The following is a 13,657-nucleotide window of genomic DNA, read 5'->3' on the forward strand; positions in this document are numbered from 1 at the left end:
GTGAAGCTTTAAAATGGAACATTACCATATTCAGCAATTTTTTTTTGCTAGATCTCCAATTAGAGAAGGAAAAGTTATAATCAGTAAACTGGTTTTGCATTTGATCAAAGCCCAGAACATACAATAATAGTTTAGATAAAAGTGTGTTTCTTCAGAAAGGTCACTCCCTTCTGGTTTCCTCATTTGACAGTAAAATATATGAAAAGAACAAACAAAGACCTTCTTAAAAGTCAGCTTCAGTCAACAGAGGAGAAGATAAGCTGTCAGGTAAGATATGCATCATTAATGCTAAATGTAAATTCTTGTATATGTTTATATTCTAAACATTATTCTAAAACCTATTAATGATTATTTAAAACATTTTTAAAGACACAATGGATTTGAAAACCTTTTAAAAATAATTGGATATATTTTTTTTCTATATGTATATAAACTATATACTAAGCAACTTAGACTGGAGATAAGAAACCTTAAATAAAAATCTTTGATAATAATTATGGTACAATATTGATCATGATCACTATATTTGTTATACAGAAGCAAAGAATGGAAGAAACCTGTTTATTGCTCATCCTGCTGCTCTCAGGTCAGTAATATTAATATCGCAAACATTTGAACTGAAACTTATAAACTCACAGAGACTGACTGATGTCATTTGGGTAATCAGATTACATGTACAGTTTTTTTTAACACATCAACCAAAAGCACAGTTAGAAAATCTTTATCTACTCCTACCACAACACCTGCATTACTTTTAAATTATCTTTCTTTTTATTTAAAAAAAATGATTTATAGAATGACTTAATGAAGCTATTTATATGAAAGCTATTCATTCTATTTTTAATTTTTTGGCTGCTGATACAACATAATTCCCCAACTTTGGGAATAAATAAGTTTTTTTTTCTTCAATTATTTTCTGCCTTGTTCTTATTATTGCTGTTACTTACAACAAGTCAGTGTTTTCCTAGTGTCGGTCCCAACCCAGATAAAACGGTGAGAGTTACATAAGGAATGGTTCCATTACAAACTGCTGGTCTTAAACAAAGGAGGAGAACAAGGGAAGGTGTGTAAATAGAGAGAGGTAAAGGCAGTATGGTGTGTGAGAGTAAGGATTTTAAATATAGGGACTATGACTGTAAAGGGAAAGAACTGGCTGATATGTTTCAGAGAATGGAGGTATATACATTGGTAATGGAATTAAATAAATTAAGTTATGTAAACTTGTGAAAGAACAGTGCTGCTAAATTAAATTGTTTTAATTAATTTTTTCAAGATGGTGGTAGTGTTCAAGCCGTCTGACTCTGTCCCTTCGAGTGATATTTTTTGTTTTATTTGTCCTAAAAGATGCTAACTCTCTGTATGTCTATGACCGCCAAACGCTTTTGGATTTAAGATTCCCCTGTTTAACAAGTGAACCTTAATGCAATCATGGAAAGCAGAGATTTCTCCCTCCACTGTTTCTGCCCGGTTTTCCTGTCCCAGCCTGCCTCTGCTTTGCCTCGAAGCTACCCCAATCAACGAGGCTTGCTGACGCCGGGGAAGACCAAGCGGTCGACTGGTGAGCCTGAAGGCTGCCTTCTTATGTCCCGGGAATGATTAATACTGTGATGTGGCCAGATCTGTCTATATCAAACACTGGACCTCTCCGACCATGACCTACCCCTGTCTGGTTCCTGTCGCTGGGATTACTGAAAAACCCATGCCTGCGGCTTCATCACCTCTCGACATCATTGGAGAGGAGTAAACATCCAGAACTTGGAGAAGCCTTGCTGGGCGCCTATTTCCACTACTAACCCCTCGACTTCACTAAGGATTAGCCTTGCTAATGTTCGTTTGTTAGCTAACAAAACCTTTATTTTAAAGGACTTTTTTATTTATTTGGACCTTACGCTCCTAACGGAAACTTGGCTGAGAGCTCAATTGTTTTATGAACTCTTACCTTCCAATTATTTAACTTTGCTGAGGACGGGAAAACGGGGGGTGGAGTTGCGGCTGTCCTCAGGAAGAAGCTAACATATAAACAACTTTCAACAAACTTCTACTTAAGCTTTGAAATCTTAGTTTTTGAATTGGGGAACCCAAGCCCAACACTCATTGGAATAATAAAGAGACCCCCAAAATATAACAAAGATTTTATTCGAGATTTTTCTACTTTCTCAGCAGGAGCAAGTTATGATCAAATTTTAAAAACCTCCACTCCCACAGAATCGCTATTCAAATGTCTTGACGGAGTCAAAACCTGGATGGCTTCAAATTTTCTTACCTTCAGTGAGGATAAAACTGACGTAATTATTTTTGGACCAAGCTGTAACTTTAGTGGCCCAGATTTGGACTTATGTAATTTAATATCTGCTGTTAAAACACACGTAAAACAACTGGGGGTTTTCTTAGATGACAAACTTACATTTGAGAAACAAATTCACTCAGTTGTTCAGTGGTCCTTTTATAAGTTAAGGCTCCTATCCAAGGTGAGATCATTTTTATCCTTTAAAAACTTGGAACAAGCAATCCATGCGTTTGTCCTGTCTCATCTGGATTACTGTAATTCGCTATACATTGGTGTCTCTCAGTCCAGTCTGACACAGTGCCAACTTGTATAAAACACTGCAGCCCGCCTTTTGACTCATGTGAAGAGACACCAACATATTACTCCAGTGCTTGCCTCCCTTCATTTGCATATTAAGTACCTGCTACCTAAAAATATCATTTATTTATTTCAAATATACCGCGGCCGTTTTTGGAAGGTTTAGATTTGTGGGGTCAATTTGACCACAAACATAAAAGACTTTTGTCTTTCCGAGAAAAGTCAATGGAGTAAAAGTAAAATGTCCTTGTCTTTTATCACATTCAAAAACAAATAGTTTTTGTTGGGTTTTTCTCTTTTAAAAAATTGCATAAACATTTTAAAAACAATTTATTACAAAATGATGAATTTACTCAAGCATTCAAAAAGGTCTGCACCAACAGCAAGAGTCAACTGACATTTATTTAGCTTTTTAATTATTCAAATGCATTCTGTCTTATAAAAATCCATCTAGTAAGGTAATTTCCTGTCACATGTGGAGGGTCGCTCATTTGCAGTTGTTTACTTTTTGAAAAGTGAGTGGGTGGGAGCAAAGTCTAACTTAAAGCCTAGGAACAACGGTCATAAACTGTTGACCATTACCAGTATTATCAGTATCACAGTAAATATACTAATATTCTTTAGATTTCTATATTTTCAAAGTCATTTTATTGACATGCCAGAAAACCAATTCTAAGCGGAACTAGTAGCTAACACTTAATAAGAAAATACACCGGTAAGCTAACTCAGCTGCTTCTCCAAGTCAGCTCACTGATTTCACTACGGTACCTAATTTTTTACAGCCAGCAGTACAAGTTACATCTTAGTGATGGAGAGCCGCTCCTGGTCAGCGGCTCAGTCGTACTGCAGGACATACCACACAGACCTGACCAGTATAAGAAGCAAAGAGGAGAAATCCAACATCACGCTCACTTTGAATGGATCAGGGGTTCAGTATGTGTGGATTGGCCTCTACAGGGATCCCTGGGCCTTCTGGTCTGACAACACAACCTCCACATTCACTAACTGGAGGTCTTTTATGCCTGATAACTACCTTTCAAACCAATACTGTGGAGCATTTGATTTAATGTCAGGGAACTGGGATGATGACTTTTGTACAAGCAGTAACTATCTTTTCTGTTTCACAGGTGAGGTCCAGAATGCAAACACTGTAAGATCCTGTCATCATGTAAAACACTAATGTTTGTGTTGTTATATGTGGTTCATTTTTAGCAGTGACAAAGCAAACAGTGGTGAAAATGAAGCTTCAGTCAGAGGCAGACATGCACAGCACAGAGATCCAGCAGCAGGTTTCACAGCAGGTCAGCAGTTCAGTCACCAACACAAACTTGACACAAGTTCAAACTATGCTTCATGTTTTTCATCATCTAAAGACCTGATGGACATTATGGACAATGCCAGGCATCCTCTGCACACGGCCATTAACAGCCAGAAGAGTCTGTTCAGTGACAGGTTGCTTCTCCCCAAGACAAGAACTAACAGACTTAAAAACTCCTTTGTCCCACACGCCATCAAACTGTTTAACTCCTCTCTGGAGGGGAGAGGGAGGGGAAACAGGAGGACAAAGGAGGGGGGAACAACTAAGCTGTAGTGCCTCTTCACCCCACTGTGCAATACCTTTTGTGCAATACTTTTGTAAATAGTCAACAGTGCAATAGACTCAATACTCGAAATGTGCAATTCATTCACTTGTATTTTTATTTTTTATTCCTATTTATTCTATTTATCCCCTTCGTATATTTTATTTATATTGTCTCTGTATTTATATATGTGTGTGTGTGTGTGTGTGTGTATATATATATAATATTCTGTAACTCTGGAACTTCTGTCGGTGCTGTGCTTTTTGGAAATCGAATTTCCCAGAGGAACCCACCCGAGGGATTAATAAAGTTCTATCTAATCTAATCTAATCTAATCATCTGCACATTTTGTCCAGCTGTCAGGCCTCATGCTGTCAGAAGGACTGACAGACTTCAGGATTCGTTGGAGGAAAGTCCAGAGTTACCATGACGACCAGTCAAAGAAGCAGGATGTGGACGGTGGCTGCAAAACTGAAGACTGACTGGACTGAACCACTTCATGTGTGAAGTTAATAACATGCTGTGCTGAGCTGTCTCATCCTTTGAATCTTTCAATATTTCAGAGTGTAAAGTTCCACCAACAGCTCATTTGTTCAGCTGCAGTTGTAGTTTGGTAGAAATTCTTTAATCAGAGGTCCACTCACTAGTTTTCCTGATAGGCTCTAGTCTCTTGCTTTGTTTTGCAGCGTCTCTTTCAATACTTTCAGACACTGTCCTTCTGTGGACGTCACTGCACAGGCTTTGTCTGTGTGCAGTTTATTAGGATCCATAGTTCTGTTTCATCTGACAGCAACCTCTGCTGACTTACACAAATGATGGAGAAGAAAGTGAGGATAGCCAGAGATCTGATTGAGGAGGTCAGGGGGGACAGCAAAACATTGTACTGTTTATGTCCTGTTTCTACTTCTATTGTTTAATAACTGTAACAGCCATGAATTCAGTTCAATTCATTTCAATTCAATTTTACTTCTATAGCACCAAAATAAGTCACATCGAGGTGCTTTATATTGTAAAGTAGACCCTACAATAATAAATTCAGAGAAAAAACAACAACAATCATATGACCCCCTATGAGCAAGCACTTTGGCGACAGTGGGAAGGAAAAACTCCCTTTTAACAGGAAAAAACCTCCGACAGAACCAGGCTCAGGGAGGGGCGGGGCCCTAGTAAGAACTGCAGGTGGTGGGTAAAGTTTGTGCTGGTGTTGCCATAGTTACTGTTGTGGTCTTAGTTTTGACTTGTATTTTCGCCTGTGTTGACATATTTGTCTACTTTTGTTTTTGTAGCTTTCAGCTTTCTTCATGATATATTTGAAAGGGTTTTAATGTGTTCTGTGGTTTCATTCATGTTTTTGTGTTACAAATAATACACAGCTTTTTGGGTTGAAAACGATAAATCCATGTAGACAGGTATAGAAAAAGTAATACAAAATGAGAGACATACATTAAAATAGTAAGTAAACAGAATGGTTGAACCATTATTTATTGCCTTTTATAGATTAATTTCTTATTTAATATTATAATTTGACTTCAACAAATTTATATTTTGCCAATATTGACATCTTTGTTTGTTTCATTAGCTTAGCTGGAGTGAACACATGAAAATAATTTAATTTTATTCATTTGAACTTAATTTGTGGTGTAGGTAATTTGATTGTACTTTTCTGTTAATAAATGAATGAGTTATTTGTGTGTTTTGACACTGAGTGATAAATCAAGTGAAATTGCTACAGATCCATGAAACTAAAGCTAGTTTGACACTGAAGCTTTTTTGTTTCTTTGGTTTTGTATGCGTCTGTGTAAGTTTGAGGTCCATGTCAAAATCACAGGCATTCAAATGTAAAGGGCCTTAAGTTATATGTTAGTTATGAGAATATTCATGAGTGTTGCGCTTATGCTTTATAGTAGAGTTTTGTTTAATAGATCACTTTTCACCAATGGTAGTAAAAGTTCCAATCTCAGCGTCCCTGCTCAGACATGATTTACTTATTTACACCCAGGAGAAAGACCTGGGTGTAATTAGCTAACTTGTACTACTTGTTAAGTTACTTTGATGTTACTCTGTAAAATGATCTGAAACACGCTGTCTCATAATAAAAACCTGAGGCTACAGCCCTACACACCAACAAATCCCTCTCCTAATGAGGACACGTGATCTTTCTCTGTTAGGTATGAATACAAAGCAAAGAAGGTTTGGCTGGAGTGTATCCCAGCTACGATGGGGCGAGATGCATGGTACACGCTGGAAAGGGCGCCATCCCGTTACTGGTTTAACACGGGGTGTCGAACTCCAGGCCTCAGGGGCCAGTGTCCTGCACGTTTTAGATAACACCCTTGGTCAACACACCTGAATCAAATGATTAGTTCATTACCAGGCTTCTGGAGAACTTCAAGACATGTTGAGGCGGTTATTTACCTTTAAATCAGCGGTGTTGTATCAAGGACATATCTAAAACCTGCAGGACACCGGCCCTCGAGGCCTAGAGTTCGACACCGGTGGTTTAAAACATAAAGACAAACAACTATCCAGGTTTTAGGTTTAGAAAAGAACCGGTTCTGTTCGCTGTGAAATAACATAACTTAACTGGAATAAATTTAAAAACTTTGCGGAATCCCACAAAACACGCCTTTTGCTTTAATGTCCCATGCGGAGATCCGTAGGATATGAGCGCCCCACGTGACCGCTTACAGCAAACCTCAGCAGAGTAGCGACGGCGGGAGAAGAGTTGCGCGTGCGCAGACGTGGCTGCCGTCCTATGAAGCAGACCGAGCTCAAGTATCGCTCCTGTTCCTGTCGATCAAACACCAATAACACAGCGTCGCTGTCGCTTCTATCGACCCGCAGCAGCTGAAGCAGCCATGTGTTCAGCTGAGTCTCTGAGAGAGTTCATACAGGAGAGGCTGGCTGCTGTCTGTCAACAAATCTTCTGCGAGGTTCAGAAAACCATCGTCCAGTATGAGGAGGAGATCCAGCGTCAGCGCAGACTGCTGGATATCAGCCGGAGACCCAACACACACTCACACGGCTCAGGTACGGACACGTGTGCTGAGCTCAGGTTCCTCTCTGTTGATGAAGACATGAAAGCTCGTCAGCGTCTCCGGGATTTCTCTGATGTTAGCTGGGAGCAGAAAGCTGTTACCTTGGTGATTAATTTAATTTCGGACTCTAATTTGTGTAAAATATCAGACACTGGGCATCAGCTAAAGACTGCAGTCAGGTGTGTTTGGCTGTGTTTCACAGTCGTACTGAAACAATCAGTGCAGTTTGAGTTCATCTGTGAGATTATTGTTTAGCAGGAGTAAAACCCTGAAAAGAAATAAACGCCTTGATGCTGATAAAGCAGCGAGTTTAAGGCCAGCATGTAGTTCAGGTTTTTAAGTCTTGAGCTGCCCCTGATTTCCTCATATTTTGGTAAACATAAATAAAATATGTGACTTGAGGGAGGTATCTATTTCAATAGGATGGAGCTGCAGCGTATATGCAGCTGTAAGTATATAGTCAGTTCCCCTAACTGGGCAAAACACTATAAAAAGGAAATTCATCATTGTTGTCTCCACCCAAGCTCACCACCACGGTGCATGCAAAAGTGGCAAGAAAAAGATGAGTTTCCGTGCAGCGCCTTCGCTGTCTGCAACGATATATTAAAAAAATAAAAGTAAACCACTCTCAACTACAATCAGTACACACATTGGAGCCTACTGATACAATGAAGAAAAACAACAAACAAATAAACAAAACAACATCGACAGCCACAGCTGTCTCAATAATCTTCAGCTCTTTGCAGTCGAGTTAAACCAGTCTAAAACAAATTAAAACAAACACTGGTGTTTCGGGACCTCGGCCTGCAGCCAAAAATCCATCCAGGCAAAGCTGCAGCATCTTGGCAATCTGTAAATGAAAACAGGACATCACTTACACTGAACAGTTGACCACAGCAGGAATACCCCTGTTCACAAGTTAGGGTCACACCCTAATAAGTATCGGCAAGTGGTGGCGGAGTCCACTACACATTTCTCTGCAGGAATAAAACAGTGTTTCCTTCTACAAGAGTAAAAATGACTTTAAGCCTCTGCCAAACTACAGAAACTCAAGTGGGACATGTTCTGTTGCCTCAAAGGGGAAAATTACCGACAAAGGTCAGGTCTCACCTGTCACACATAAAAAGAAGAATTTGAAGCAGCTGTTCCAGAGAGTTTAGACTTTCAGTCAAGTTTTTTTCTTTATGCTTTTGTGGAGTCAGATTAAGAATAATTAAAGAGACTAAAACACCAAATAATTTTTAATGATTTCATTATTACCATATTGTAATTTATATTTTTGATGGCACAACAGGGTAAAATGCCTGTGAAACAAAATTGATAAATTCAGTCTACAGTGTTGTTAAAGTCTTTACCCCCCTTCCTGATTTCAGAGACTGCGTCTTCTTTTGGCGTTTACTGGGTGGCTGGCATCCTCGTTGATGCATTGCTGCATCTTCTATTTCAGTCCATTATTACACTCTTAAATCTTCTCATTCCTTCATCTTTCAGGATCTTGCAAAGCTTGAAACGACCCATTAACGACCTATTAAATTAGTCAGACGATTTTGATAGTCGACGTAATCGTGACTAGTCTACTGGTGGCAGCCCTATTAGTTAGAAAGCAAAAATGAGTGAATGTGGCCTGTTGTTTGTTTTTATTAAGGAGTTTTTTCATCATCTTTTTCTCTATTTCTCTCTTCAGAATTCCAACAGCTTCGTGTTTGTGGGAAAGAGGAGCCTCTGACAGAACAGCAGGTCTTTAACCAGGAGATGATCTCCAGTGTGGACCAGGAGGATCCAGAGCCTCCACAGATGAAAGAGAGACAGGAGGAGGAACTGCAGCAGCTGGGAGTGAAGCAGGAGGCTGACGGTGTCAGAACTGATGATGATTGGCTCAAACTGCTGGCGACCATCTGGAAACCCGAGATAAAGCTGCACAGAATAGGTTTGTAAAACTGGGATGATTCACAGGAAGAAATAAAGGTCAGAACTTTAACTAGAAAAATTTGCATTTCCTGCGAAAATGCAGTGTGGATGCTTTAAAGCTGAAGCTGTATGCAAAAACTAGCGGAAAAAGCTGAAAACTTGCAGAAATTGTTAAAACTTTGCAGAAGCAAAGGAACTTTGCTAAAATGGAATAACTTAGCAGAACTGCAATATCTTAGAGGAAACATAATACTTGGCAGAAATACAATAGCATAGCAGAAATATTGTAACTTACCAGAAACATGATAACTTCTAAAAAATACAAGAATTTAGGAGAAATAGTATAAGATAACAGAAAGAATGTATTTAGCCAAAAATACTTAAACATTACAGAAACACTATGATTTACAAAAATAGTACAACAGAGCAGAAATATTGTGATTTACCAGAGACACTGTGATGAACTATGAATATTGTAATTTTAAATCAATACTATGTTTCAGCACAAATACTCTGGTTTAGCACAAATATTATAACATAGCAGAAATACAATTATATAGCAGAAATGCTATATTTAGAAAGAAAAATATAATATAGTAGAAATACTATGATTTAGCAGAAATACTACAATATAGCATAATAACAATGATTTAGAACAAATACTATGATTGAGCAGAATAGCAATAACTTAAGTGAAAATACTGGAAAAGTAAAATGACAAGATGAAAAAAAACAGAACATGGTTAAGTTCCCTCAAAACTAATTTTTGTTCACCTGTGAAAAAAAAAAAAAGAGCCTGGGAGCTGCTAAATTTGAATCCACAGAGGCTGTGTACTTTTTCCTGCCAAAACAGGTGCACACACGCAGCACAGAGACAGGATTTTTGCAGTCTATTTCTCATAGTGACGACTCCCCTCAAACAAATGACCACAATTTCCTAACTGTATTGGCCAGAACGGTCATTTTTACGCCGTTTTGTTCAGAAGAGATGGGGGAATCGTCAAGTGTTGACAATTTATCATTAAAATATGAATTTTTAGAGATATATGACATCGATGACTTGTTGGCTTAGAAGCCACAAAGGCCCCAATATGCAAATTTGAATGCCTCAGCCCACATATATGATTGGCTGGGAAGCCGTGCAGACCCTGATTTGTAAATTTGAATGTCTCAGTCCTCACAGAGGATTGGCTGCCTGGGGACCTGGCAGAAATATATAGAAATACTATGATTAAGCATAAATACTACATTTAGCAGAAATACTGTATTAAGCACAAATCCTATAAAAAGCAGAAATACTATATTAAGCAATATAAATATCCTATAAAAATCCTATAAAAAGCAAAAATACTGTACTATGATTTGGTAGAAAAACTATAATTAATCAGAAATACTATATTTAGCACAAATCTTATAAAACAGCAGAAATGCTATGATTTAGCGCAATAGTAATAAGTTAAACAGAAAAATTGGAAAAGCAAAATGGACAGCTGAAAAAATGCTGAACATGCTGAGGGTCCCTCAAATATACTTGTTAAATGAAAAAAAATCGGCAAAAAAAACCATATAACAGCCACACAATCACAAATATGGACACATATGGAAACACACATGCACAGAGAGAGAGACACACAAGATCCAAGAATGGAATGTGCAGTTTTTTGCGCTATTGGGGGTCTGGGGACCCAGAACCGGTCAGTATCTGGTGTGACCACCATTTGCCTCATGCAGTGCAACACATCGTCGCATGGAGTCTATCAGATTGTCAATTGTGGCCTGTGGAATGTTGGTCCACTCCACTTCAATGGCTGTGCGAGGTTGTTGGATATTCGTGGGAACTGGTACACGCTGTCGTATACGCCGGTCAAGCACATCCCGAACATGCTCAATGGGTGACATGTCCGGTGAGTATGCTGGCCATGCAAGAACTGGGACATTCTCAGCTGCCATCTGCCCTGAACAATGTGAACCATGATTCATCCGTGAAGCGCACACCTCTCCAACGTGCCAGACGCCATCGAATGTGAGCATTTGCCCACACAAGTCTGTTACGGCGACGAGCTGGAGTCAGGTCAAGACCTGGTTGACATTCCTGTTGCACGCTCCCTCATTGCTTGTGGCATCTGTGGCATTTTGCTGTGAGACAAAACTGCACATTCCAGGGTGGCCTTTTGTTGTGGGCAGTCTGAGGTACACCTGTGCACTACTCATGATGTCAGATCAGCATCCTGATGTGGCACACCTGTGAGGTGGGATGGATTATCTCAATATAGCAGATGTGCCCACTACCACACATTTGGACTGATTTGTGACCACTGTTTGGGAGGGATGGTTATATTGTGTATCTGGGATGAATTTTAGGTCTCTACGTCCATCCCATGGGGAATGGGAGCAGTAACAAAGGTGTTGCGTTTATATTTTTGTTGAGTGTATATAAAAAAAATGTTTTCATTTGTCTCTTCAGACCTTCAACGACTAAATGTCTGTGAGGACGAGGTGGAGAAGGAGGAACCTCTCACAAACCAGGAAAACTATAATGAGGAGAGGAGCTCCAGTGTGGACCAGGAGGACCCAGACCCTCCACAGATTAATGAGGAACAGGAGGATCTCTGCAGCAGTCAGAAGGGAGAGCAGCTGGGAGTGAGGCAGGAGACTGATACCTTCATGGTGACTCCTGCTTATGAGGAAAGTGACCACAGTGAAGCAGAACCAAACAGTGAGCAAATCTCTCACAGCTCTGCTGAAGCAGAGAGCCAAGATCAGGAAGAAAGTCAGCATGTGGACTCGGGGTCATCTGAAAATGCAGAGGTGAAGACAATCAGACGTCGCAAAAAGAAAAGTGGCAGTAATAAAGTGGAAAATCCTGCTCTGTCAGAGAGTCAGGGTCAAAGTGGGGCAAGAAAAAAGACTGAACAATGTGACATCTGTGGGAAAAGTTTTCAGTTTAAATCACGCCTGACTGCACACGTGAGACGTCACACAGGTGAGAAACCGTATTCATGTAGCACCTGTGGAAAGACGTTTCTGTTTAAATCCCAACTGAATATACATATGAGACGTCACACAGGTGAGAAGCCATATTCTTGTAGCACCTGTGGTAAAACGTTTGTCCTTAGATCCCTGCTAAATGCTCACGTAAGAGTTCACACAGGTGAGAAGGCATTTTTGTGTAGCACCTGTGGGAAAGCATTCACTTCCAACTCACAATTGACCACTCACACAAGAGTTCACACAGGTGAGAAGCCATATTCTTGTAGCACCTGTGGTAAAACCTTTAACTGTGCAACCTACCTGAAGAAACATGTCAGAGTTCACACAGGTGAGAAACCTTATCCTTGTAGCACCTGTGGGAAACAATTTAGTCAATGGATACACATGAATCGTCACATGAGGCGTCACACAGGTGAGAAGCCATATAGCTGCAGCACTTGTGGGAAAAGATTCCCTTACCAATCAGGATTGAAAGTTCACATGAATACACACAGGTGACACGGTTATGTGAAGGCTGCAGAATCTGTGGGAAAAGATTTTGTTAAATAGACACGTGATAATTTATGTTGCTTAAAAGTGTTATATTTAGAAAATGTGGGACAGAGTCATAGCAGTGTGTAGAGCTCACACTGACCAGGAGTCAAATCACTGCAACACCCGAGTGAAAAGATGACCGATATTCAAATTAGCATTTTCTGTCCAGAGTAGTAAAAACTCTCAGCATTCTTTATAAAGTTCATTATATTATTCTTATAGTTGTATCAGAGAAACCCTGATGTTACATTTAATGATGGTTAAAGTTCAGTGTGCTCCTTTTCTATAGAAAAGTACATTTTTACATTTAGAGAACATGCACCAGAAAAGTCATTCAATTTGTGTTTGGTTGTTTATTTGTGTGTTGTAACAATGCTTTTTGACAATAAATCCTATACCATTGCAAAGTCTATTTATTTCTCTTTAAATGGAAGCACATTTATAAGGAAAATTTTATTCATGGGTTGAGCAGCAGAGTTGAGAATGTAGATTGCATCCACGACAAACAGCTTATTCTGCTATTGTGTCATAATTTTTAGCTTCCAGAAGACCAGGTGCTGAAAATCAGGTGCCTGATCGGCTCCTGACTAGCAGAATCTGTTATAGCAGTTAGACAGATCTAGCAACTTCAACCTGTTATTCCACAAAACCAAGTTTCAGCATTATTTGCAGTGAGACAAAGTACTTTTTGTGCTTAGTTGATTTATTTCAGCAAGAAATATAAATTAATCAACTTGTACAGATACAGCAAAAACACTGAAGGGGTCCTCACCGATTACCGGCTGATGGGCCACCGTAATGATATCCACGTCTATGACAAGGAAGATGCAAGCATGACTAATGATGACGCTGAGAAAAAACAGTGGTAATGTCTTATGTATTCAGCAGGGGGAGCAGTGTTGACATTCATTTACAGGCTTGCAACATTATTTATTTATAATTGTTACATTTGTTCAGGAATCTCATTCTGACAGAATCATAACGTTGAGACTATTGAAGCCTCACAACAACAGTCCCCTCGT

The 13,657-nt window shown here is 39.3% G+C and overlaps 1 protein-coding gene and 1 long non-coding RNA gene across 2 annotated transcripts; both read left to right on the forward strand.

Annotated features, from left to right (window-relative positions):
• The first annotated feature begins 225 nt into the window (after window positions 1-225).
• Window positions 226-5,027, forward strand: LOC146578336 (uncharacterized). The gene is made up of 4 exons (XR_014890114.1): window positions 226-267; window positions 538-586; window positions 3,797-3,885; window positions 4,521-5,027. It is a non-coding gene; the product is annotated as an uncharacterized LOC146578336 (long non-coding RNA).
• A 1,890-nt stretch (window positions 5,028-6,917) lies between these two features.
• LOC146578337 (uncharacterized) lies at window positions 6,918-13,030 on the forward strand. Its single transcript, XM_085258452.1, has 3 exons — window positions 6,918-7,194; window positions 8,887-9,129; window positions 11,575-13,030. The coding sequence occupies exons 1-3, from the start codon at window positions 7,023-7,025 to the stop codon at window positions 12,597-12,599; spliced, it is 1,440 nt and encodes a 479-aa protein (XP_085114578.1). The 5' UTR covers window positions 6,918-7,022; the 3' UTR covers window positions 12,600-13,030.
• Window positions 13,031-13,657: the final 627 nt, after the last annotated feature.

This window comes from Mchenga conophoros, linkage group LG3, assembly GCF_057382185.1.
Source record: "Mchenga conophoros isolate Kocher_MC1m ecotype Shallow Benthic linkage group LG3, M_conophoros_male_GT1.1, whole genome shotgun sequence".
NCBI lineage: Eukaryota > Metazoa > Chordata > Actinopteri > Cichliformes > Cichlidae > Mchenga > Mchenga conophoros.